Consider the following 27,827-nt stretch of genomic DNA (forward strand, 5'->3'; position numbering starts at 1 on the left):
GAGACCGAGTCTGTGTCTCTCACATGGGTAGGCAGACCATTCCATAAAAATGAAGCTCTATAGGAGAAAGCCCTGCCTCCAGCTGTTTGCTTAGAAATTCTAGGGACAATTAGGAGGCCTGCGTCTTGTGACCGTAGCGTACTTGTAGGTATGTACGGCAGGACCAAATCGGAAAGATAGGTAGGAGCAAGCCCATGTAATGCTTTGTAGGTTAGCAGTAAAACCTTGAAATCACCCCGTGCCTTGACAGGAAGCCAGTGTAGGGAGGCTAGCACTGGAGTAATATGATCAAATTTTTTGGTTCTAGTCAGGATTCTAGCAGCCGTATTTAGCACTAACTGAAGTTTATTTCGTGCTTTATCCGGTAGCTGGAAAGTAGAGCATTGCAGTAGTCTAACCTAGAAGTAACAAAAGCATGGATTAATTTTTCTGCATCATTTTTGGACAGAAAGTTTCTGATTTTTGCAATAGATGGAAAAAAGCTGTCCTTGAAACAGTCTTGATATGTTCTTCAAAAGAGAGATCGGGGTCCAGAGTAACGCCGATGTCCTTCACAGTTTTATTTGAGACGACTGTACAACCATTAAGATTAATTGTCAGATTCAACAGAAAATCTCTTTGTTTCTTGGGACCTAGAACAAGCATCTCTGTTTTGTCCGAGTTTAAAAGTAGAAAGTTTGCAGCCATCCACTTCCTTATGTCTGAAACACAGGCTTCTAGCGAGGGCAATTTTGGGGCTTCACCATGTTTCATTGAAATGTACAGCTGTGTGTCATCCGCATAGCAGTGAAAGTTAACATTATGTTTTCAAATGACATCCCCAAGAGGTAAAATATATAGTGAAAACAATAGTGGTCCTAAAACAGAACCTTGAGGAACACCAAAATTTACAGTTGACAGGACAAACCATTCACAGAGACAAACTGATATCTTTCCGACAGATAAGATCTAAACCAGGACAGAACTTGTCCGTGTAGACCAATTTGGGTTTCCAATCTCTCCAATAGAATGTGGTGATCGATGGTACCAAAAGCAGCACTAAGGTCTAGGAGCACGAGGACAGATGCAGAGCCTCAGTCTGATGCCATTAAAAGGTAATTTACCACCTTCACAAGTGCAGTCTCGATGCTATGATGGGGTCTAAAACCAGACTGAAGCATTTTGTATACATTGTTTGTCTTCAGGAAGGCAGTGAGTTGCTGCGCAACAACCTTTTCTAAAAAAAATTGAGAGGAATGGAAGATTCGATATAGGCCGATAGTTTTTTATATTTTCTGGGTCAAGGTTTGGCTTTTTCAAGAGAGGCTTTATTACTGCCACTTTTAGTAAGTTTGGTGCACATCCGGTGGATAGAGAGCTGTTTATTATGTTCAACATAGGAGGGCCAAGCACAGGAAGCAGCTCTTTCAGTAGTTTAGTTGGAATAGGGTCCAGTATGCAGCTTGGAGGTTTAGAGGCCATTATTATTTTCATCATTGTGTCAAGAGATATAGTACTAAAACACTTGAGTGTCTCTCTTGATCCTAGGTACTAGCAGAGTTGTGCAGACTCAGGACAACTGAGCTCTGAAGGAATACGCAGATTTAAAGAGGAGTCCGTAATTTGCTTTCTAATAATCATGATCTTTTCCTCAAAGAAGTTCATGAATTTATTACTGCTGAAGTGAAAGCCATCCTCACTTGGGGAATGCTGCTTTTTATTTAGCTTTGCGACAGTATCAAAAAGAAATGTAGGATTGTTCTTATTTTCCTCAATTAAGTTGGAAAAATAGGATGATCGAGCAGCAGTAAGGGCTCTTCAATACTGCACGGTACTGTCTTTCCAAGCTAGTTGGAAGACTTCCAGTTTCCGTTCCAATTTTCTGGAAGCTTGCTTCAGAGTTCGGGTATTTTCCGTATACCAGGGAGCTAGTTTCTTATGACAAATGTTTTTAGTTTTTAGGGGTGCAACTGCATCTAGGGTATTGTGCAAGGTTCAATTCAGTTCCTCATTTAGGTGGTTAACTGATTTTTGTCCTCTGACGTCCTTGGGTAGGCAGAGGGAGTCTGGAAGGGCATCAAGGAATCTTTGTGTTGTCTGTGAATTTATAGCACGACTTTTGATGCTCCTTGGTTGGGGTCTGAGCAGATTATTTGTTGCAAGTATGAGTATGACTGTAGTATGAGTAGGTCTAGAGACATGTTGGACAATACCCACTGAGTCAATGATGGCTCCGAAAGCCTTTTGGAGTGGGTCTGTGGACTTTTCCATGTGAATATTAAAGTCACCAAAAAATTGAATATTATCTGCTATGACTACAAGGTCCGATAGGAATTCAGGGAACTCAATGAGGAACGCTGTATATGGCCCAGGAGGCCTGTAAACAGTAGCTATAAAAAGTGATTGAGTAGGCTGCATAGATTTCATGACTGGAAGCTCAAAAGACGAAAACGTCATTTTTTTTGTGTAAATTGAAATTTGCTATCGTAAATGTCAGCAACACCTCTGCCTTTGCGGGATGCACAAGGGATATGGTCACTAGTGTAACTAGGAGGTGAGGCCTCATTTAACACAGTAAATTCATCAGGCTTAAACCATGTTTCAGTCAGGCCAATCACATCAAGATTATGATCAGTGATTAGTTCATTGACTATAATTGCCTTTGAAGTAAGGGATATAACATTAAGTAGCCCTACTTTGAGATGTGAGGTATCTCGATCTCTTTCAGTAATGACGGGAATGGAGGAGGTCTTTATCCTAGTAAGATTGCTAAGGCGAACACCGCCATGGTTAGTTTTGCCCAACCCAGGTCGAGGCACAGACACGGTCTCAATGGGGATAGCTGAGCTGACTCTACACTGACTGTGCTAGTGGCAGACTCCACTATGCTGGCAGGCTGGCTAACAGCCTGCTGCCTGGCCTGCACCCTATTTCATTGTGGAGCTAGAGGAGTTAGAGCCCTGTCTATGTTGGTAGATAAGATGAGAGCACTCCTCCATCTAGGATGGAGTCCGTCACTCCTCAGAAGGCCAGGCTTGGTCCTGTTTGTGGGTGAGTCCCAGAAAGAGGGCCAATTATCTACAAATTCTATCTTTTGGGAGGGGAAGAAAACAGTTTTCAACCAGCGATTGAGTTGTGAGACTCTGCTGTAGAGCTCATCAATCCCCCTAACTGGGAGGGGGCCAGAGACAATTACTTGATGCCGACACATCTTTCTAGCTAATTTACACTCTGAAGCTATGTTCCGCTTGGTGACCTCTGACTGTTTCATCCTAACATCGTTGGTGCCGACGTGGATAACAATATCTCTATACTCTCTACACTCGCCAGTTTTAGCTTTAGCCAGCACCATCTTCAGATTAGCCTTAACGTCGGTAGCCCTGCCCCCTGGTAAACAGTGTATGATCGCTGGATGATTCGTTTTAAGTCGAATACTGCGGGTAATGGAGTCGCCAATGACTAGGGTTTTCAATTTGTCAGAGCTATTGGTGGGAAGCTTCGGCGTCTCAGACACCGTAATTCATCCCAAAGGTGTTGAATGGGGTTGAGGTCAGGGCTCTGTGCAGGCCAGTCGGGCTCCTGAGTGGCGCAGGGGTTTAAGGCACTGCATCTCAATGCTAGAGGCGTCACTACAGACACCCTGGTTCAAATACAGTCTGTATCACAACCGGCTGTGATTGAGAGTCTCAAAGGGCAGTCCACAATTGTCCCAGCGTCGTCCGGGTTTGGCTAGTGTTTGCCGTCAACTGACTTGTCTAGTTAAATAGATGTTGCTGTTTTTTATCCTATGATGGTGCCACCTTGAAAGTCACTGAGCTCTTCAGTAAGGCTACTGCCAATGTATGTCTATGGAGATTGCATGCCTGTGTGCTCGATTTTATACACCTGTCAGCAACAAGTGTGGCTGAAATAGCTGAATCCACTCATTTGAAGGGGTGTCCACATAACTATGTATTCAGTGCCTTGCGAAAGTATTCGGCCCCCTTGAACTTTGCAACCTTTTGCCACATTTCAGGCTTCAAACATAAAGATATAAAACTGTATTTTTTTGTGAAGAATCAACAACAAGTGGGACACAATCATGAAGTGGAACGACATTTATTGGATATTTCAAACTTTTTTAACAAATCAAAAACTGAAAAATTGGGCGTGCAAAATTATTCAGCCCCTTTACTTTCAGTGCAGCAAACTCTCTCCAGAAGTTCAGTGAGGATCTCTGAAGGATCCAATGTTGACCTAAATGACTAATGATGATAAATACAATCCACCTGTGTGTAATCAAGTCTCCGTATAAATGCACCTGCACTGTGTTAGTCTCAGAGGTCCGTTAAAAGCGCAGAGAGCATCATAAAGAACAAGGAACACACCAGGCAGGTCCGAGATACTGTTGTGAAGAAGTTTAAAGCCGGATTTGGATACAAAAAGATTTCCCAAGCTTTAAACATCCCAAGGAGCATTGTGCAAGCGATAATATTGAAATGGAAGGAGTATCAGACCACTGCAAATCTACCAAGACCTGGCCGTCCCTCTAAACTTTCAGCTCATACAAGGAGAAGACTGATCAGAGATGCAGCCAAGAGGCCCATGATCACTCTGGATGAACTGCAGAGATCTACAGCTGAGGTGGGAGACTCTGTCCATAGGACAACAATCAGTCGTATATTGCACAAATCTGGCCTTTATGGAAGAGTGGCAAGAAGAAAGCCATTTCTTAAAGATATCCATAAAAAGTGTTGTTTAAAGTTTGCCACAAGCCACCTGGGAGACACACCAAACATGTGGAAGAAGGTGCTTTGGTCAGATGAAACCAAAATTGAACTTTTTGACAACAATGCAAAACGTTATGTTTGGCGTAAAAGCAACACAGCTCATCACCCTGAATACACCATCCCCACTGTCAAACATGGTGGTGGCAGCATCATGGTTTGGGTCTGCTTTTCTTCAGCATGGACAGGGAAGATGGTTAAAATTGATGGGAAGATGGATGGAGCCAAATACAGGACCATTCTGGAAGAAAACCTGATGGAGTCTGCAAAAGACCTGAGACTGGGACGGAGATTTGTCTTACAACAAGACAATGATCCAAAACATAAAGCAAAATCTACAATGGAATGGTTCAAAAATAAACATATCCAGGTGTTAGAATGGCCAAGTCAAAGTCCAGACCTGAATCCAATCGAGAATCTGTGGAAAGAACTGAAAACTGCTGTTCACAAATGCTCTCCATCCAACCTCACTGAGCTCGAGCTGTTTTGCAAGGAGGAATGGGAAAAAATGTCAGTCTCTCGATGTGCAAAACTGATAGAGACATACCCCAAGCGACTTACAGCTGTAATCGCAGCAAAAGGTGGCGCTACAAAGTATTAACTTAAGGGGGCTGAATAATTTTGCACGCCCAATTTTTCAGTTTTTGATTTGTTAAAAAAGTTTGAAATATCCAATAAATGTTGTTCCACTTCATGATTGTGTCCCACTTGTTGTTGATTCTTCACAAAAAAAATACAGTTTTATATCTTTATGTTTGAAGCCTGAAATGTGGCAAAAGGTCGCAAAGTTCAAGGGAGCCGAATGCTTTCGCAAGGCACTGTATATAGTGTATGTTTGGCATGTTAACTGTAAATACTGCCTGCTTTTTCCTTTGTTAGTAGCCTACGAAAGCTGGTTATATTTATTTATCTTTCCTTGTTTGCTGCAGCCTCGCCTCTCTTATGACTGGTGCTTTCTCATGATCCAGCAGTGAGAAATAAACAGTGGCAGGTTTAGAGGTCCTGTCCCAAGCAACAGGCCACAGTGAATCACAGACACAGGTATTATGTTCTTCTGCATCCATTCATGTCTCAATTTGTAAATGTGCATTTAAGAAGTGTTTCAAAGAGAGCGATTCTTTAGAGCTCTTTGTCAGGGTTGAAATGACACGTTAGCGGAGATGGCGCCTACGGACATGGTCGCCGTGTTCCTCGCTCTTAACCAACTTTGCAGTATATTTTTGTGTGTGTTATTTCTTACATTATTTGCTCAGAACGTTTCTTGCATTATTACCTACAGCTGAAAATAACTTTTGGTTATATCGGCGGTCTCTCACCAGCATTTGGACCAGAAATTCAACGTTCCGAATTCTGACATTGCTCATTCTAATATTTCTATATTTATTTATTTTTTATTTTTATTTTGGGGATTTGAGTGAATTGTTTTGTATTGTCAGGTATTACTCCACTGTTGGAGCTAGGAACATGAGCATTTCTCTACACCCGCGATAACATCTGATAAATATGTGTACGCGACCAATAACATGTGATTTGATATTCACTAGACAGTTCCCTAAAATAGGGGCCTGGGCAAACATAAGTATTAAACACCTATTCTTGGGGACCCTTTTGATATTTTCAACGATTAAGGGGATGCCCTTGTTTGCTTTGTTCCCATAACCCTTGTAGTTCAAGCCCTGCTCTTCAGTGTTACTTACCTTGACTGAAATGTGTTCTCTCTGTAAATGATTTGTGTGTTCTTGGCTGAGCCTCTCCCAGATGAATGGCAGCCGGGCTTGCACAATGTGCAATTTAACCAGGTATGTGTTCTGCCCTGTGGTGTAGTGTAGTGTAGTGGGATAGGGGAGGGGTGGGGAGGGGTCTGGTGGGGTTTCATGTTAAGTCAGTAAATGAGATTAGACATTTACAATGCAATAATATGCAGCCCCGGTAGCCCACACCTTATGACCACATTAGGAAAACCTGAACTTTGAAAGATGCTGCTGCTGCTTTACTCAGAGTGAGTATTTTTTACCTGGGATTATGAAGTGAGATAGGCCTACATCTTTTTTAAATGAATGATAAACGGACTAATCTGGGTTTGGCGGATGCCAGGAGAACGCTACCTGCCCCAATGCATAGTGCAAACGGTGAAGTTTGATGTAGGATCAATTATGGACTGGGACTGTTTTCATGGTTCGGGCTAGGCCCCTTAGTTCCAGTGAAGGGAAATCTTAATGCTACAGCATACAATGACTTTCTAGTCGATTCTGTGCTTCCAACTTTGTGGCAACAGTTTGGGGAATGCCCTTTCCTGTTTCAGCATAACATTTCCTCATGCACAAAGCAAGGTCCTTACAGAAATTGTTTGTCGAGATCGGTGTGGAAGAACTTGGCTGGCCTGCACAAAAGTCCTGACCACAACCCCATCAAACACCTTTGGGATGAATCGGAACGCTGACTGCGAGCCAGGCCTAATCGCGCAACATCAGTGCCCGACCTAACGCTGTTATGGCTGAATGGAAGCAAGTCCCCGCAGCAATGTTCCAATATCTAGTGGAAAGCCTTCCCAGAAGAGTGGAGGCTGTTGTAGCAGCAAAGGGGGGACCAACTCCATATTAATGCCTATGATTTTGGAATGAGATGTTCGACAAACAGGTGTCCACATACTTTTGGTAATTTAGTGTATGGCAAAATATAGAAAACCAGTATAGTGTCTAAATAGGGCGTTTGGTCACCACGAGCTGCCAGGTTCAATGCGCCTTGGCATAGTTCTACAAGTGTCTGGAACTCTATTGGAAGAATGCGACATCATTCTTACACGAGAAACTCCATTATTTAGTGTTTTGTTGATGGTGGTGGAATCAGGAATCTCTCATAGGTGTTCAATTGTGCTGAGATCTGGTGACTGAGACACACACACCCCCTTTAAACCCCCTATGTATCTTTGAGACCCCTCTTAAAAAGTCATGGTAACCAAAATAATAAACGGGCCTTTTTATACATGACCCTAAGTATGATGGGATGTTAATTGCTTAATTAACTCAGGAACCACATCTGTGTGGAAGCACCTGCTTTCAATATACTTTGTATCCCTCATTTACTCAGGTGTTTCCTTTATTTTGGCAGTTACCTGTAGTTCCCTCTTCATTCATCACTCTTCACTTTTTGTATCTTTAGTATCTTGCATGTTTCTCTACTGGCATGTTGCCGTTGGTCAGGAGAGTACTGTACCCAATATGGATGTGAGCCAGACACACCTACGTCAAGCCTGATGCTCAACAGCAGGCTAAACCACAGCTTTGACTCAGCCATAGACATCACATTATGAGTTAGTAGCGTTAATATAACTCAGACATAAACTCCCACCTCCCACTTTTCTATTAATTGCACATGCTTGTGTAATTATATACCAAGCGGTGTCAGAAGAAGGTCCTAAAAATGGTCAAAGACTCCAACCACCAAAGTCATAGACTGTTCTCTCTGCTACCGCATGGCAAGAGGTACCGATGCACCAAGTCTGGAGCCAATGGGACCCTGAACAGCTTCTACCCCCAAGCCACAAGACTGCTAAATAGTTAGTTAAATCGTTAACCCGGACTATCTGCATTGACCCTATTTATTATAACTTGTATTATTACGTGTTATTATTTTTCTATTATTTCTCTATTTTCTTTCTCTCTGCGTCGTTGGGAAGGGCCTGTAAGCATTTCACTGTTGTTTACAAGCATGTGATGAACACAATTGGATTTGATTAGATTTTTTTGATTATGAGGGCACAATGCACATACACTCATAAATGTTTATCTATCTACTGTCAGCAGAGGACCCAGCTCTTCCCTCAGCGGTAAGTGTACTCTGCATTCCTCTCTGAGACCTTGACTCCTTATACTAGGGGCGGCAGGTAGCCTAGTGGTTAGAGCTTTGGACTTGTAACCGAAAGGTTGCAAGATCCAATCCCTGAGCTGACAAGGTAAAACTCTGTCGTTCTGCCCCTGAACAAGGCATTTAAGCCGCTTTTTCTAGGCTGTCATTGAAAATAAGAATTTGTTCTGAACTGACTTGCCTCGTTAAATAAAGGTAAAAATACCATATAAATATAATATATAAATACCAAGAGTGGTAATTCAACAGGGCGTGTCTGAAATTCACTCATACTCAGAAGCCTGGGGAACTTTAGCCTACTGTACTGATGTCTGATGCTGTACCCGATGGCTAAGCTACAAACAACAATGCAAACCAGCACGACCACTCACTTTGGTCTGCACAGTTTTGACTTCCTAAAATAAAGGATCAATGGTGATGTCAAATGCTTGTCACATTTGTCACGTTTTGTTTATTATCTCCGGTAAGATAGGCCTGTTTTAACTTGTTCAGTTTCACTGCACCCTTTCTGTCTTTCTGTAGTGGGCTAGCGTGTCAGGCTAACACAACATTTAAATAGGTGTCATCACACTACTACAAATAGCTATTACATTTTCCTTGCATATTTTTGTGATATTATTACTACCCACAGATCACACCCCCTTAGTCTGATACTCTCTAAACATTATTGACCTTCACTGTTTGCTTGTTGGGTGGATAGCACAGTTGGGATGTGGTGTGCCCAACCTTCAATAAAGGTGTATGTAGTAGTAACTATTACGATTCTTGTTGGATATGTTTTTATGCAGTGTGAACTTTGGGCATTGTTTGGCATTACACTACAGCCTTTTGGTGTTCTGGCATTTCATCCCAAATATGTCTAGAATCTAGATATTCTGTTTGTAATAACAACTGTTATAATAATGTGTATCTCTTAGTGTTGATTCCCTTGATTTAGAAAAGCAGTGCCTATTCAACATTGTCTATAACAAAACTATCTTTATTGATTATGCCCAGGTAAGGCAAAGTAAATATATTAAAAGATAGGAATGCAGGTGTGTAGGAATGGAGAGAAAGTGAGAGAGAGACAGAGAGAGCGAGAGAGAGGGTGGGATGGAGAACAGGAGAGAGGAACAGGTCTACCCGGTCTGTTTCTCTGGTCTAGTGCCTTCATAATGACACACCTGTTCATTGGGGTGGAGCTGAGGCAGGTGGCTGCTCTTTAACTAGAGAGAGGAGACACGGCTAGAGAGAGAGGTACAGCAAGGAGAGGGAAGTGAGGAGTAAGGTAATTGCACTGGGACTGACAGAACACACAGCCTCCCAGGATGTTTAGCAAGAAGAAGGAGTACGACCTGGTGAAAGTGGCCCAGTGAGTTTGCCCTCCGTTGCCTGAACTTGTTTCCTGTGTCATGTTTCCTTCTCTTTGCTTCTCTTTTCTATGTCTCTTATTTCTCTTTTTCATTTAATCTCAGCCTGCTTGTATTCCCTGTTGGGGCAACCTGGAATCTAGTCCACTGCACATGTGGGCATTTGTTGACTGGTCTTTTCTATGTCCAACTTGGAATGATAGTGTATTTTAAGAGTCTGCAGTTTTCCATGAAAAGGCAGGAGATGATTTAGATGAAGTATCAGATTTGATCTATGAGCACTTAGTATTGGTAACGCCTCATTGCTACCTTACATAAGTGTAAAATCTATCTTATCTGCAACTGATTGATGATGACACAAGACAATAATTTCTGTAGTAACTGTCACAATTTGTTAACTTTACTGAGAAAAGAGTAATTTCACTGGTTTTTGGACTGTGTTGTATGTAACCACTGATGTGTGCCTTTAGCAATGGGGTGTGACATTAAGGTGCATTGATCTTCCACATTGCTCTCAGTATTCAGTAGATGGCTGCTCTGACTAATTATGTAGACAGAGCAACAATAGCTCTGATGGATAATACTATGTTACACTAAAGTGGCCTGGCCCGGTAACAAAGAGCCCAGAGCACATAAAAGCACTGTTTGAAGAAGTGTGATCTCACAGAAGTGAGTGACAGACAGCAGATGTGGAATGTGTTTCGGTACATCGCTGGAACACTCAGGATTTATGTTTATATAGAGAAGAGGGTATGTACTGTGTGTTCTGTTGCTTTAACAGGTTCTATCAGATTTGTGTTTATATAGAGAAGAGGGTATGTACTGTGTGTTCTGTTGCTTTAACAGGTTCTATCAGATTTGTGTTTATATAGAGAAGAGGGTATGTACTGTGTGTTCTGTTGCTTAAACAGGTTCTATCAGATTTGTGTATATACAAAGTTGCGTAGAGATTAATAGATTATATGTTTTTGTGAAATATGTACTATGTTCCTTTCAAGTGTGCCTTGATAAATCAATAATCTGAGGATTATGTTTCAGTTCCTTTACATCACTGAACACTGTGTCCCTCACCACATGCAGGAACACCCTCCACATCACTCCTACACTGGGGTGTGTCTTGGAGCGACAGGGTGTAGAGTCTGGATCCTTTTCAGCTCTCTATCTTATAGAACCAGCAGGGTGACTTTTAGGCTTCCCTTTAGTGTCTGCCTGTCACACTCCTACTCACCCTGACATGTATGTGTGCTGTTTGCTTTGGTACGGTAGCTATGCATTATCTAACTCCTTTTAACCTTTTTTAGGATGTGACAGGGTATGACAGGATGTTTCTGCCAAACCTAGATGGCTTCTACAGCTATGTGGACTTTGTCATTTTACCACATATACTAACAGAGATAAGCAGTTGCCTAAAGTTGCCTGACTCAGAACTGTCAACAAGGCATGTATGAGATACTGGATACCACAATGTTGAAACAGTAAATCTCTCCCCCACTATCACTATTCATTTATTGTCCCATTGGAATGTAATTGCATTCATCAGCTATTAACTTGGATCAAAGCGATTCATGGGGACATCAGTAGAATTCCATGTGTTATGTCACCCATTCACTGTAAATTCCTGAGGACACTCCTCAATAATCCATCAATGTGAGGGTGTGTACGAATAAATAGCTGACTTTCATAACAGCGACTACGAGTAGGAATGACAGGACAATAAGTACAATAACAAACAAACTTAAAGATGTGTTGATTGCTAGATGAGTGTAGATGATTGACAGTCCTTTGTGGAGTTTGATGGGGGAGACTGAGGAATACTTTTTGTTCTGCCTGAGTCTGGTTCTCATTTGGATTATTCTACCAAACCTGGAGTCTGGTTCCTGAACATTCAGGTTGCTCTACTGATCTCTCTTAGATAGGCCTACTGGTTTCAACAATGTGCCAATTACACTGATGTGAATGGAGGTTTGTCTTTTCTCTTCCCAGGAGCCAAGGTAATGATGTGGCCGTGCTGGTGGCACGCATGCAGAGCAATGCAGACCAGGTGGAGAAGAATGTGCTGCGCTCTGAGGAGCTGATGGCTGTGGTAAGAGGTCCTACCATCCCTACCCACACACTGCCTGTGTATGTAATTACACAGTTATACGTACACTTTTACCTAACACGTTACAATGCCCAACTTAATGAAATACGCATCCCTTAATTCCACTTGATCAAGTAAAAACTTTTCAATCCCCCACAGATATTTTATCAATGTGCAATTCAACACAAATGTGTCATGATGAGTGGCTTTCCGTTTCTGTTCCAGGACACAGTGAATGACAAGAAGGACAGGCCCTTACTGCACCAGAAGGAGAATACAGAGATCCTAGCTGAGGCTGAGGGGCTGCTGAAGGATCTGTTCCTGGATGTGGACCGGGCCAAGAAGCTTTCACACCCACAGGCTGGAGAGATAGAGATTGAGTGAGTTCCAGCAAGAACACACACACACACACACACACACACACACACACACACACACACACACACACACACACACACACACACACACACACACACACACACACACACACACACACACACACACACACACACACACACACACACCTGTTCTCTCTTTCCCTCTTTCAATATGCCTCTTATTTCTCATTTTTCTCTGGTCCTCAGTGTGAGAAACCTCCATGACCGCTGGTCTAAGGACTGTACCATGTACCGGGACCTGTATGAGGCAGTGCAGGAGGTGGAGCTCACTCCCAGGATTGACTGGTCTCAGGTGCTGGAGGAGAAACAGGTGAGCCTGCCATATCCTTGGTAACACTCTATTCAAGACCAGTATGACCGTAGACGGTATTGTCCTGCCATTATATAACAACTTTGGTTGACCACTGCTTTCTGCTGGTGCAACCAAACCGTTGGTATTAGCTCCTAGTTGCTTGGAGTAACATATATTTCTGAATGTAGTAGTAGTGGTACAAAACTGTATTATCCCCAGGGGGAAAACAGCCAAGCAAAGTTAACAAGACATGTGGTTGAGGTAAACATACAGCTGAACTCTAGAGGATTTACTATACCTGTGTGTTGTGGTGTGTGTTATAGAAGCAGATAAGTGCAGAGAGGTACGGGCCCAACCTGTCTGATGTGGAGAAGCAGATTGCCTCTCATAACATCCTGCACCAGGAGATTGAGGCCTACGGCTCCCAAATGAACCGCAGCAGCACTGGCTCTCCGGTAACGACTACCCTCGGCTGCTTTCTTCATTCTGAATCTCACCAAAACTAGGGATAAACTCGAAACAATGATTATCATGGTTTGTTTTCTGTCCACAGGCAAAGTTGTCTACCATTCAGAGACAGTACACAGATCTCTTGGTGAGTCCAGAAGTTATGTAATACATCTGTGTGTGCATTAAAGTATGGCTCTGACATGTCAAAGGGGCTCAGAATGCTACACTGTTGTGGTTGTATTTGAACCTTTGTGCCTGTGCTATCTCTCCATCGTTGACTATAAGATAGTCCAGGTGTGACTGATCTGTCTCTCCTCATGCTGTGTGGTGCAGGAGGCCTCCCTGTGGAGACACAGGTACCTGGCCTCTCTGTATGACTACATGCAGGGCTGCAGTAAGGAGCTGGTCTACCTGAGCGAGTACCAGGAGAGGATCCTCAGGAAGGACTGGAGCGACCGCATGCTGGACCCCCCAGGGGTGCGCATGGAGTACGAGAAGTTCAAAAACAACACTCTGCTAACACATGAGAGCGAGACCAACCAGCTACAGATGGATGGGGATCGTCTCGTTGAAATGAAGCACCCTGCCAGCTCCACAATACGGGTATGTTTATATGGCTACAAAATATAAACCTTTCCCATTGTAATAGCTTAAGTATAGGACATTGAGTTACTCACCACATGTGTTACTCACCTCATCATCTACTCTGATCCTCCATGGGGCAATATGCTTGGTTTGTCTCAGGCACACAGCGACGCATTGCAGAACGAGTGGCAGAGCTTCCTAAACCTGTGTATCTGCCAGGAGGTACACCTTGACAACATAGACAACTACAGGAAGGTACATCATCTCTTAACCCTGGGAAAGGACGTTTCTTATGGCTCGTTGTCATGGCTCAATGTAACATTACTCCCATGTGTGTTCCTACCCACAGTACCAGCTGGATGTAGAGACCTTGTCTGAGTCCATGAAGAGACTCAACTCTAATCTGGACCCCAAATCACTGAACAACAAGAACAACCCAGAGATCCTGCTACAGCTTGAGGTGAGATTTGGTTTATTCTTTGTATCTAAGTTCAGTCGTTTCTATGACGTACAGCATTATTTCAATCTGTTGTCTAATATCTTCTGTACCTCATATCCTCAGGGTGATGAGAGAGCGATAGAGAGGAACGAACAGCGCCTCGTAGCCCTGAGGGAGTTCAGCAGCACCATCGCCCCTCTGAAGCTGCGGCGTCTCCGCCCCACCAAACCCACCCCTGTGGTGTCCCTGTGTGAATGGACCAATGGAGAGGTAGAAAATAGCTTCATAGAATAGCATTGTGGGAGTTCTGAGAAGTTAAAGGGCAAGCTAATGTCCTGTCAATTGACAGCTGTAGCATAATATAATGATGCAAACTCCTGTCACCCTTAGGACTCAGTGTCCCAAGCAGAGAAGCTCATGCTAAAGTCCAACTTAGACGATGAGAACTGGGAGGTCCAGACCAGCACTGGGAAGACCAAAACCCTGCCTGGGGCCTGCTTCCTGGTCCCACCGCCAGACACTGAGGCCCTTGAGAAAGTGGAAAGGTAAAGAGAGAAAAAAAGACTCCTTATTACAATGACCCAAAACTTAACCACCATCCCAGGCGAACTGTAATGACATTGTGTGTTTGTGTGTCCAGTCTGGACAGAGAGCTTTCTAACCTGAAGAGAAAGAGAACTACTCTGATGGCCTCCCTGAGGAGCCCCGGTGTGGAGGTGGTGCGCTCAGTGAGAGCAGGTGAGTGGAACATCCCCCCACTTGCTAAGAACTTTAGCAGAAATCACTTAGTTTGAACTCACAGTGGGACCCTAGTCGATACAGGGGACTAGACTCAGTGTGGCCCTCTCCTGTCCCCTTATTTCTCACTGTACCCTCTGCTTGTCCTCAGCCCCTGTGGCTAATGCCCAAGTGGACCCAAAGACCACAGTGCTGGCCAGCCAGCTGGACAAGATCAGCAAGAACCTGGACCACAGTGAGAAGGACATTCTGAGCCGGCTGAGGGCCCCTCTGGATCGCAGTGACCCCACATGTGACCTGGCCAACAGGCTGAAGGAGCATGAGGTGAAGGGATTGTTTTTTATTTCAGACCACTGCAGCCTGCTACATAGCATCATTATAATGGACAGTGTGGTTCCAGAGTGTGATATCCATGGTGTGTTTTGCCCTGCAGAGGGCCACCCTGACTGTTAGGAACCTGGAGGCAGAGAAGGCAGCGGTCCAGAGAGATATGGATCCCATCCTAGCCCAGAAGCCCCTTGGGCCCACCACCTCCGCCCTGTCCCTCAAACTGAGTGGTCTTAACAACAAGTTTGACGACACCAACGTCCTCTGTGACCTGTACAACAAAAAGTAAGAATTTAGTTTACAATGTGAAATAAATAAAAACCTATGTAAAGGTTGTGTTAGCTACATGTTCTGATTTTTTACTTGTTTTTATTTTATTTACATCCAATTGCTCAAGATGATTCTCACTCACTAAATTTTTTTATATTGACCAGAGCCACAGCTTCCATGTTCTTGGAGAGGCAGATCAATACGGTGGACAACTCAGTCTCTGGCTTTGAGGAGCAGCTGGCTGAAGATGCTGCCATCCCTGATGTTCCCAATGTCCTCCAGACACGCATCCAGAAGCTTCAGGTAACAGTATTTCAGTCATATGACTACTTAAAGTTCATCACACATCATCATCATGTCATGATGATGGACTCTTACAAGTTGCAGTGAGTGTTTTGCTTTGATTGACCCATCCTCTTTGATCAGTCCCATGTGGTTCTCCCTTGTCCTACAAACAGAAAATGCGCAAGGATGTAGCGTTAAAGCAGGACGAGATGCTGAAGCTGAGCAGGGACTTGGAGTCCACAGAGCAGCTGAGCAGCTCCCTGCAGAAGGGCTTCCATGAGTACTGCCCAGACATCCGCCGCCAGCAGACAGAGGTCAAACACCTGAAGAACCGCTATGCCAACGTCAACAGTCAGCTACAGGAGAGGTGAGAACCCCATCTGTCACACAGCTAAACTCAGCAAAAAAGAAACGTCCCTTTTTCAGGACCCTGTCTTTCAAAGATAATTAATAAAAATTAAAATAACTTCACAGATCTTCATTGTAAAGGGTTTAAACAGGAATGTCAGTGTTCTGCCATGGCCAGTGATGTCTCAATCCCATTGAGCACATCTGGGACCTGTTGGATCGGAGGGTGAGGGCTAGGGCCATTGCCCCCAGAAATGTCTGGGAACTTGCAGGTGCCTTGGTGGAAGAGTGGGGTAACATATCACAGCAAGAACTGGCAAATCTGGTGCAGTCCATGAGGAGGAGATGCACTGCAGTACTTAATTCAGCTGGTGGCCACACCAGATACTGACTGTTTCTTTTGATTTTGACCCCTACTTTGATCAGGGACACATTATTCAATTTCTGTTAGTCACATGTCTGTGGACCTTGTTCAGTTTATGTCTCAGTTGTTGAATCTTGTTAGGTTCATACAAATATTTACACATAAAATAAACACAGTTGACAGTGAGAGGACGTTTCTTTTTTTCTGAGTTTTTATGTCACAGTTATACAGTGCCTTGCGAAAGTGTTCGGCCCCCTTGAACTTTGCGACCTTTTGCCACATTTCAGGCTTCAAACATAAAGATATAAAACTGTATTTTTTTTGTGAAGAATCAACAACAAGTGGGACACAATCATGAAGTGGAACGACATTTATTGGATATTTCAAACTTTTTTAACAAATCAAAAACTGAAAAATTGGGCGTGCAAAATTATTCAGCCCCTTTACTTTCAGTGCAGCAAACTCTCTCCAGAAGTTCAGTGAGGATCTCTGAAGGATCCAATGTTGACCTAAATGACTAATGATGATAAATACAATCCACCTGTGTGTAATCAAGTCTCCGTATAAATGCACCTGCACTGTGATAGTCTCAGAGGTCCGTTAAAAGCGCAGAGAGCATCATGAAGAACAAGGAACACACCAGGCAGGTCCGAGATACTGTTGTGAAGAAGTTTAAAGCCGGATTTGGATACAAAAAGATTTCCCAAGCTTTAAACATCCCAAGGAGCACTGTGCAAGCGATAATATTGAAATGGAAGGAGTATCAGACCACTGCAAATCTACCAAGACCTGGCCGTCCCTCTAAACTTTCAGCTCATACAAGGAGAAGACTGATCAGAGATGCAGCCAAGAGGCCCATGATCACTCTGGATGAATTGCAGAGATCTACAGCTGAGGTGGGAGACTCTGTCTATAGGACAACAATCCTATGTATATTGCACAAATCTGGCCTTTATGGAAGAGTGGCAAGAAGAAAGCCATTTCTTAAAGATATCCATAAAAAGTGTTGTTTAAAGTTTGCCACAAGCCACCTGGGAGACACACCAAACATGTGGAAGAAGGTGCTCTGGTCAGATGAAACCAAAATTGAACTTTTTGGCAACAATGCAAAACGTTATGTTTGGCGTAAAAGCAACACAGCTGAACACACCATCCCCACTGTCAAACATGGTGGTGGCAGCATCATGGTTTGGGCCTGCTTTTCTTCAGCAGGGACAGGGAAGATGGTTAAAATTGATGGGAAGATGGATGGAGCCAAATACAGGACCATTCTGAAAGAAAACCTGATGGAGTCTGCAAAAGACCTGGGACGGAGATTTGTCTTCCAACAAGACAATGATCCAAAACATAAAGCAAAATCTACAATAGAATGGTTCAAAAATAAACATATCCAGGTGTTAGAATGGCCAAGTCAAAGTCCAGACCTGAATCCAATCGAGAATCTGTGGAAAGAACTGAAAACTGCTGTTCACAAATGCTCTCCATCCAACCTCACTGAGCTCGAGCTGTTTTGCAAGGAGGAATGGGAAAAAATGTCAGTCTCTCGATGTGCAAAACTGATAGAGACATACCCCAAGCGACTTACAGCTGTAATCGCAGCAAAAGGTGGCGCTACAAAGTATTAACTTAAGGGGGCTGAATAATTTTGCACGCCCAATTTTTCAGTTTTTGATTTGTTAAAAAAGTTTGAAATATCCAATAAATGTCATTCCACTTCATGATTGTGTCCCACTTGTTGTTGATTCTTCACAAAAAAAATACAGTTTTATATCTTTATGTTTGAAGCCTGAAATGTGGCAAAAGGTCGCAAAGTTCAAGGGGGCCGAATACTTTCGCAAGGCACTGTATATGTCTTGTGTCTGTGGTTACTTCTGTGGTCTATGATATACTGATGCTTAATAAAAAATCTATTGTTATAGAACGGTTCTGCTACAAGAGGCAACCAATAAGAATCAAGGCTTCCAGAGCTCTGTCCAATCATTGAACTTATTTTTGACCAACCTGCCTAATAATACGATCAATCCAAGTGATGGACTTTCTCAAATTAACTCCAAGCAGAACTCTCAGAAGGTTTGTGGGTTTATTTTTGTGTTATTTTTATCTCATAAATTGTCCCTGCTATGAACATCGTTAGTTTTCTGCAGTACATTCTCTTGTTCTTATTGTGTGTTTGCTTTCTTTTCAGAGAGTGGTGGAGGATATAAAAAGGAAATCAGATGATGTGGGCTTAGCAGTGAAACAGTCCCGTGACTTGCAGAATGTCCTCAATGTGAGTAGAAAAAAATACATATAATCAGAGCTACCATTAAAAATGTCCTTATCCGTTGAAGGGTTTTGGTCAATGTTGTTCTTAAAGGAGAAAATAAATATTCACCATGTCTCGTAGGAGTATGAGGCCAAATCTGATAAGTACCGTGGTACACTGAAAGATGTGGATGATGAAGATGCCAAAAGACGTCACACATCCGCCATGGCTGACGCTGTGCTTAAAAAGGTATTGTGGACCTGGGAGACTGCAACAATCCTCATCCTATAGTTGACTTCATTTGCATTCAAGTTTGGGCATTGATTCAAGGTCCATGATCTGACTAGAGACTGTATTTTTCTGTTTCAGGAAAGAGCTCTACTGAACCTCTACTCAGAGGTGTCTGCAGAGAATGATCAGCTTCTCAACAAGATGGGATTCGCTAAGAACATAATTGCCCAGGTATGACACAATTACTTTGTAAAACATCAACACAGTGGATTCTGTAATTCCTTATAAAAAAACACTAGTATAGGTTAAACTATATTGTCCACTGTTACCTGCTCTGAACAGAATGAAGAGAAGGTGAGCCAGGTGGAGGTGAAACAGCAGCGGCAGCTGCAGAGCCAGCAGAAAGACCTGGAGGAAACAGACGTTCTAAAGAGAGAGCTGGCGGATGAGACCACCAGGCGCTCCCATGCTGAGAATGACCTAGCAACATACAGAAAGAGGTTTATTTCACTGAAAAGCCGTAGAGGTGTGGAACGAATGGAGGAGAGGGAAGTTGTGCAGTACTACCGTGACCCCAAACTAGAGGGTGACCTGGTGTCCCTGAAGAGTCGAATCCAAGATGAGACTATAAAACACTCTGGCACCCAGACAGAGATAAAGGTTGTCAATGAGAATATCATCCGCCGGGAGACTGAGCTGACAAATGTCACACCTAGGCTGTTGACCAGGGTGTTGACTGAGTTTGAGAGGGACCCCCAGCTTGACAAGGAGGCCACCAAGCTGAGAGAGGAGATGCGCAAGCTGGAGCAGGAGGTCCAGGTGAGAGATACAGAGACGGTCCACATGAAGACTGAGATCACAGTTCTGGCACAGAAGAGACCGACTATCAAAGAACGAGTAGTGAAAAAGGAGGTGGTGAGACTAGAGAAGGACCCGGAGATGCTGAAAGCAGTTCTGACCTTTCAGACCGAGATCTCAGAGGAGGGGTTAAGATCCAAGTCCCTCAATGATGACATATTCCGCACTAGGAGCCAAATCAACACACTTGAGAGGATCATTCCCACTATCCAGCCTAAGATTGTTACCAAGGTGCTGAAGAGGGTGGAACAGGACCCAAAACTCATTGACGAGGTTAAGACTATCCACACCAGCCTGGAAGAGGAGAACAAGATGAACAGTGATTTGATGAAGGAACTCACCATCCTCCAGATCCGCTACAGTGAAGTGGAGAAGGTGCGGCCCAAGCTTGAGGTCAAGGAGATCGTCAATGAGATCTACAGGGTGGACCCTGAAACAGAGGTGGAGCTGGTGAGGCTAAGGAAAGAGCTGCACGACTCTAATCGAAACCACACTGATCTGGAGAAAGAAATCAACTCAGTTATGGTAGATCTTAAAACTCTGCGTTCCCAGAAACCCAAGTCGGAGTACAAGGAAGTGACCCAGGAAGTGATTAAAGAGGAGAAGAGCCCAGAGGTCATCAGGGAAATCAAGAGGTTGAATGACCAGGTTTCACTTCTGCGGGTCTCATATGACAGCACCCTGGATCTGCTGAGCCGCCTGCGTAAAGAGAGAGATGAATGGAAGGTCGAAAAGTCTAAGTTAGAGACAAAGCTTGTAAACAAAGAGGTAGTCAAATACGAAAATGACCCCCTACTGGAAAAGGAGGCTGACCGTCTGAGGAGAGATGTGAGGGAGGAAATCCAGCAAAGACGCAACATGGAGGAAACTGTCTTTGACCTGCAGAACAAGTACATCATGGTGGAAAGGCAGAAACCAGAGGAGAAGATTGTGATGCAGGAAGTGGTGCGTCTTGAGAAGGATCCAAAACAACTCCTGGAGTATGAAAAGCTGAACAAGAACTTGGATGAAGTGGTTAAATCCCGTAGAAAACTGGAATTGGAAGTTCGACAGTTGAGAGCCCTGGTTGAGGAGAAAGAGAGAAACTTGGCACTGATGGACGACCGGCAAAAGAAGATCCAAGTAGAAACAGAGCTTAGACAGATCAAATCTCGCATCCTTGAGCTTGACAATACCCCTCAACCCATTGCGGAGAAGATCATTATTGAGGAAGTTCTCAAAGTGGAGAGAGACCCCAAGCTTGAGAAACTAACCAGTGGCTTACGCACAGACATGGATATGGAGGAAACCAACATCAGTCGGTTGGAAAGGGACATCCGAAACCTGAAGATCAAGTTAGACATCTTGCGCAAGGAAAAGTCCATTGAAAAGACTGTATATAAAGAGGTGATTCGGGTGGAGAAGGACCAGAATGTGGAGGCTGAGAGGGACCATCTCAGAGATCTAGTGTTGCAGGAAAGAAGTTCCAGACGGGATCAAGAAGATGAAATCCAGAGGCTTAATACCAAAGTGACCCGGCTCCAGACCACAAAGTCAAGCACCTCTCATGAAGAAACAAGCATCACCCTCAATAGAGATTCCCTGATGAGAGAGAAGGAAAATTTCCTCAAAACACTGAGGACTTTGGAGTCTGAGAAACATGATTTAAGCATATCGTTCCAGCTGCAATCCAAGCTGATGAGTGAGAGAAACCAGATTAACAGGCAAAGGGGCTTCAAGATGGATTCTGAGGTACAACGTCTAGAGAAGGACATCCTGGATGAAAAAGACCGGATACACCAAAAGGAGACCTACATTATGGAGCTGCAGAACAATCTTAAGAAAGATGACCACTCTGAGACACACACCAGAGAGACCAACCTCTCCACTAGAATCAGCATCCTTGACCCCGAGACTGGCAAAGACATGTCACCATATGATGCCTACTTAGAGGGTCTGATTGACCGCAACCAGTACATCCACCTTCAGGAGCTAGAATGTGACTGGGAGGAGATCACCTCAACGGGTCCAGATGGGGAGACCTCGATTCTGCAGGATCGCAAGAGTGGAAAGCAGTTCTCTGTCAAGAATGCTCTAAAGGATGGCCGCTTGACTCAGTCCGATCTGCACCGCTACAAGGAGGGTAAAATGCCTATCTCAGAATTTGCTCTCCTGGTCGCTGGGGATTCCAGACCAAAGCCTTACATTGGTCCAATCGCAACACCAAGGACACCGACAAATACCACTGCAGCATCTTCTTTGAGCACAATGCCATCATCACTAAGGTCTTCCTACTCAAGTCTCACAAACAATAGATACGGCAGCAGTAGCAACCTAAATATTTCTAGCGGTGATGAGCTCTTCCCAATCTCTGGGGTGCTGGACTCCACCACCAACAGTCGTATGTCTGTACGTAGTGCCCTGACTCGAAACCTTATTGACCCAACCACAGCCCAGAAGCTCCTGGAGGCACAGGCAGCCACGGGTGGCATCGTCGACCTCAACAGAAAGGACAAATTCTCTGTTCACAAAGCAGTTGAGCTGGGTCTCATTGACAAAAGTCACATGCATCTGCTGCTGAATGCTCAGAAGGCCTTCACTGGAGTGGAGGATCCTGTGACTAAGGAGCGTCTCGCAGTAGGGCAAGCGGCTGAGAAAGGCTGGATACCTCAGGATAGTGCCGTGAGGTACATGGAAGCACAGTACCTGACTGGGGGGCTGGTGAACCCCCATAAAGCTGGTCGCATCAGTGTCCAAGATGCTCTTAACACCAAGATAATCGACAGCACAGTAGCCAAGAACCTCCAAGACAAGTCTGCCCACACCAAAGAGTTGATTGACCCCATCACGAAAGAGAAGATCTCATACAAGGAGGCAATGGATCGCTGCAAAAAAGATGTCACTACAGGGCTCTTGCTGCTCCCTGCAGCCTCCAGCGGTGACTCCAAAGATGCACCATCATACTCCAACTATCGAATCCCTGGCTCCTACAGCCAAGTCTAGACATGTGGCTGACACACATGCCAGATCTAGAGAGATGCTACAGCTCCACGTGCTAAATAGAAATTCACATCACAACAACACAAACACATGTTCTTATGTCTTTATGGTAAAGGTAGAACATTTTTATAGTTCTGATTGTTGAAGTCAGAAAATGTCTAGGTTGTACTGTACACATTTACCTGTTCTTTATTGATGCTATGATTCTCAAGAGTTGCTGTACACATAATTTAAATTAATGTTTGGTGAAGAGCTTTCTTTGATTTGTTTTTCAGTATTGTGAGAGCCATTTCTTCCAATAAACTTCCAAATAAGCACTCATTACATTTTTCAAAACAAGTGTTGGTCTCTGTGTATGATTACTCCCATATGGTGGTAATTGTTGAAGTTCAAGTTGTTTATTTGTCATATGGACAGGAACACATTGTGGTGTACTGTACACAGTACAAGGACATTCTTACTTGCATGTTCACCTTTAAACAATGCAACAATAATAGAAAAAGTGAAAAATGAATTAAATCAATTTCACTTCTGTGACCCAGCTGAGACCACATGATAACATGAGAATATCCGTGTTTTGACATTCTCACGAGATGGCAGAACCATACAACAAGGTAGCATGCTAATGAAATACACAGTGGATTTCATCTGGAGAGCTTCTGTGCTGCTGTGTGTCCAACCGGAACGGGCCGTTATGCCAGTAACTAAGGATCTACAGATGTAAATGTCCCTCCCCTTGTCCTGGTGAGAGGTGAAAGGTGTTGTGGGGACTGGTGAGAGTCCCCTCTTATGGGATGTCTAGTAAACAGATTAGTTGGTTACAGACAGGGCTTTATGGGATTACTGGACATGAGCCTGCCTGGGGGAGGAAGTGGCCCCCTCCTGTAAGTGGGGTCGTAAAATAAGGTTGTAAAATTAGTGACCTGGTGCCATAACTGGTTAAAATGATATAGGGATTAAAAACAGAGCGATTACATGATGAGAAGAATGCATTTGACAATGGTGAATTTTTCCAATAGGTCCAAATGTTACATTGTATTGTGCACTGGTTGGTGAAATGACTTACTGTGGTTCCATGCTGAGGTAGATGATCCCTAAATTCCAAAATTGAGAAAAATACATCAAGCAACAACTTGAATGCCCTGGTTGGCAGATTGATCATTGTAATATTGTTCTTTTAAACAGCAGTCAAAGGTCTAAGGGACCACTTTGTTGATTTGTCCATGCTGTCTGAATAACTGTCATGACTGAAACGACACAAATTATGGTGTACATTATGACGACAACTCACTCATTCACTAGCAGTACGGAAGTTGGTGTGGCATGGAATCGTCCGTCCACCTCAATGAAAGTACAGTAAGTATCATGACTCAAGAGAAGATCCAGATGTAGACAGTTCGAAGTAACAAAGGTTTATCACAAAAAAACGGGGCAGGCAAACGACAGGTCAAGCAGAGGTCAGTAATCCAGAGCAGAGTCCGACAGAATGGCAGGCAGTGTCATGATGGAATAAAGGGATCGGGAGACAGTCGCAGGAATGCGTAATAGGTTTTTTTATTGACCCAAATTACAGAGTGCCATGTAAAGGCACGGGGACGAAGACCAAACAAACACATATACAAACACACATACAAAACACAGGGTAGAAACCAAAACAAAAGAGCGAGGAGTACCTTGAATAAATACACCGGGACGGGACCCGTAACATACACGCACGCACACAATGATACCACACGGGATGAGACCCGTAATCATCTGTGCAATACAAGCGGCACGAAAGCCAAAACACAGCACAGGTACTCACACGACCAACGGACATTGGAACAATAATCGACAGCCCAATGGTGTGAACCAAAGGGCACATTTATACAATTACAATCAGAGAAATGGGCACCAGGTATGCGTAATGACACGGTTCCAGAGGGATCTGTGACAGGCAGGCTCAGGGCAAGCAGAGGTCAGTAATCCAGGGTAGTGTAACAAGGTTCAGAACGGCAGGCAGAATGGTCAAAACCGGGAAAACAGGGACTAGAGCAAAAACAGGAGTGTGGGAAAACCGCTGGTACGCTCAACAAGATGAACTGGCAACAGACAAACAGAGAACACAGGTATAAATACACTGGGGATAATGGGAAAGATGGGCGACATCTGAGGAGGTGGAGACAACCACACAGACAGGTGAAACAGATCAGGGTGTGACAGTAAGTTGTTTTCAGTCATTGTAAACAAAGCATAATGGATGACGAAAGTAATTGCAGGCCCTTTTGTATTACTGTGTGATTATTGCCATAATGCCATACCACGGTCTTTGGCACTGATCCTGTGCCCACTGCACACAAGAGGAAGCATTTGCACCACTCTGTTTCCACTGTTGGGATGAATAGGCGTCACTGACACCTGTCTTTCATTGAATACAATTTAGTGCCGCTCATGCTTCTAACTCTGATGGCTGGGGGAGTCGACCTTCTTTCATTGCTATGACCTCAGCAAACACATCATACAGCAGCACTCCTCACTAACGGCTAGAAAATATCCCAACACTATTACATCCAGAGCAGCAAGGGGAAATGCACACATTTCTAACCAAAAGGATGGAATTAGGTGATCTGTGGCTAGAATTAGTTCAAACACACCATAGCAGTGTTTACATGGCTTTGTTGACATGTATGGTGGTGGTTGTCTCCCCTTTGTAGATGGGATTTAAAGAATTTGTCATGATAACATTTTAGGATGAAAAATCGGATCATGTTATAATTTAGCTCTATTTGTAGATTTGGTTCTAAATAAATGAGTGAGGGGAGTTTATTTCCTTGTGCCAGATTTACCCTTCCATGTGGGTTCAGCTGTTCACCTGGCAGGTCTGTGGATGAAGACTGACAGGGTGACAGTATGCCTTAATTGGGGAAAATGTACTCTGGAAGGCTTTGTCTAATAAGCTGCAGGGGTTTGATGGCACAAGCGGGGAGCCCAGTCAACAGTGAGTTGCAGTAGTCCAGACGGGAGATGACAAGTGAATGGATTAGGACCTGCGCTGCTTCCTGTTTGTGGTAGGGTCATACTCGATGGATGTTGTAGAGCATGAATCTGCAGGAGCGGGTCACTTCTTTGATGTTTGCAGAGAACGACAGGGTGTTGTCCAGGGTCACACCAAGGTTCTTTGCACTATGGGAGGGGGACACCGTAGAGTTGTCAACCGTGATGGAGATGTCTTGGAGTGGGCAGGCCTTCCTTGGGAGGAAGAGCAGCTTCGTCTTGTCAACGTTTAGCTTGAGGTGGTGGGCCGACATCCAAGCTGAGATATCTGCCAGGCATGCAAAGATGCGTGTTGCCACCTGGGTGTCAGAAGGGGGAAGGAGAAAAGTAGTTGAGTGTCATCCGCATAACAATGATATGAGAGATCATGTCAGGATATGACGGAGCCGAGTGGCTTGGTGTATAGAGAGAAAAGGAGAGGGCCTCGAACCGAGCCCTGGGGGACAACAGTAGTGAGAGTATGTGGTGCAGACACAGATTCTCTCCATATCACCTGGTAGGAGCGGCTTGTCAGGTAGGATGCAATCTAAGAGTGTGCAGAGCCTGAGACGCCTAGCCCTGAGAGGGTGGAGAGGAGGATCTGATGGTTCACTGTGTTAAAGGCAGTGGACAGATCTAGGAGGAGGATGAGAACAGAGGAGAGAGAGTCAGCTTTGGCAGTGAGGAGAGCCTCACTGATACAGAGGAGAGCAGTCTCAACTGAGGGACCTGTCTTGAAGCCTGACTGACATTCTGAGAGAGCTAGCGAGAGAGTTGGTCAGAGACAGCATGCTAAATTGTATTGGAAAGAAAATAAAGAAGGGATACCAGTCTATAGTTTTTGATGTCAGAGTGGTCAAGTGTTGGTTTCTTGAGGAGGGGAGAGACTCCGGACATTTTTAAGTCAGAGGGGAGGCAGTCAGTGGCCAGGGATGAGTTGATGAGGGAAGTGAGAAGGTCTCCACATAGATGTTCAGGAGAAGGGAGGAGGGGATGGGTTGATCGGGCAGGTTGTCGGGTGGCCGGACCCCACTAGTCTCAGGACCCCACTAGTCTCAGGATTTTATCTGGAGAGAGAGTGGAGAAAGAGGTCAAGGCGTAGCGTAGTTGTTCTGTGTCAGTGGGACCAATAGACTCAATAGGCTGAGTGGATGAGGAGCTGATGTCATCAACCTTATTTTCAAAGTGGTTGACAAAGTAATCTGCAGAGAGGGATGAGGAAGGGGTGGAGGATTAAGGAGGAAGGAGAAGGTGGAAAAGAGTTTCCTAGGGTTAGAGGAAGAAGCTTGAAATTTGAAGTGATAGAAAGTGACTTTCGCAGCAGATACAGAGGAGGAAAATGTAGAGAGGAGGGAATGAAAGGAGGATTGGTCCTCCAGAAGTTTAGCTTTCCTCGATTTTCGCCCTGTTCTGTATGATCACAATGATTTTCTCAGCAATGGAACTGGAGGGGAGGGCTGAGCCGGCCGGGAGGAAAGTGGACAGTACGAGTCATAAGATACGGAAAGGGAGGAAACTAGGGTTGAAGAGGCAGAATCGGGAGACAGGAGGGAGAAAGATTTAGCAGAAGGGAGAGATGATAGGATAGATGAGGATAGAGTAGTGGAAGAGAGAGAGCAAAGATTGCGACGGCACATGACTATCTGGGTAGGGGCTGAGTGGGTTGGGTCAGAGGAAAAGGAAACAAAATAGTGATCTGAGACCTGGAGGGGGGTTGCAGTGAGATTAGTAGGCGAACAGCCTCTAGCAAGGATTAGGTCAAGCGTATTGCCTGCCTTGTGAGTGGGAGGGGTCCGGGAAAGGGTGAAGCCAGAAGAGGCAAGGAGAGGAAGAAGGAGGTGGAAAGAAATTAACCGAAGGTAGACGTAAGTAGGTTGAAGTCGCCTAGAGATATCAGGAGTCCTCTAGCTATAGATTGAAAGCTGCTGTCCAGTAGTCTTTGCTGTCCAGTAGCTGGCCATGTTCACG

General features: G+C 44.3%; 1 protein-coding gene and 1 pseudogene across 1 annotated transcript; one reads left to right on the forward strand and one right to left on the reverse strand.

Moving 5' to 3' along the window:
* Nucleotides 1-116: 116 nt before the first annotated feature.
* Nucleotides 117-27,354, reverse strand: LOC139422555 (uncharacterized; annotated as a pseudogene).
* Nucleotides 9,844-23,168, forward strand: LOC139421415 (envoplakin-like). Its single transcript, XM_071172293.1, has 21 exons — nucleotides 9,844-9,960; nucleotides 11,942-12,041; nucleotides 12,264-12,418; nucleotides 12,623-12,746; nucleotides 13,052-13,183; nucleotides 13,282-13,323; nucleotides 13,512-13,781; nucleotides 13,923-14,018; nucleotides 14,113-14,223; nucleotides 14,326-14,472; nucleotides 14,593-14,747; nucleotides 14,843-14,940; nucleotides 15,092-15,264; nucleotides 15,374-15,552; nucleotides 15,702-15,840; nucleotides 15,996-16,189; nucleotides 18,454-18,604; nucleotides 18,720-18,803; nucleotides 18,921-19,028; nucleotides 19,149-19,241; nucleotides 19,353-23,168. Exons 1-21 carry the CDS (start codon nucleotides 9,917-9,919, stop codon nucleotides 22,848-22,850), a joined length of 6,093 nt encoding a protein of 2,030 aa, XP_071028394.1. The 5' UTR covers nucleotides 9,844-9,916; the 3' UTR covers nucleotides 22,851-23,168.
* Nucleotides 27,355-27,827: the final 473 nt, after the last annotated feature.

This window comes from Oncorhynchus clarkii, chromosome 12, assembly GCF_045791955.1.
Source record: "Oncorhynchus clarkii lewisi isolate Uvic-CL-2024 chromosome 12, UVic_Ocla_1.0, whole genome shotgun sequence".
Taxonomy (NCBI): domain Eukaryota; kingdom Metazoa; phylum Chordata; class Actinopteri; order Salmoniformes; family Salmonidae; genus Oncorhynchus; species Oncorhynchus clarkii.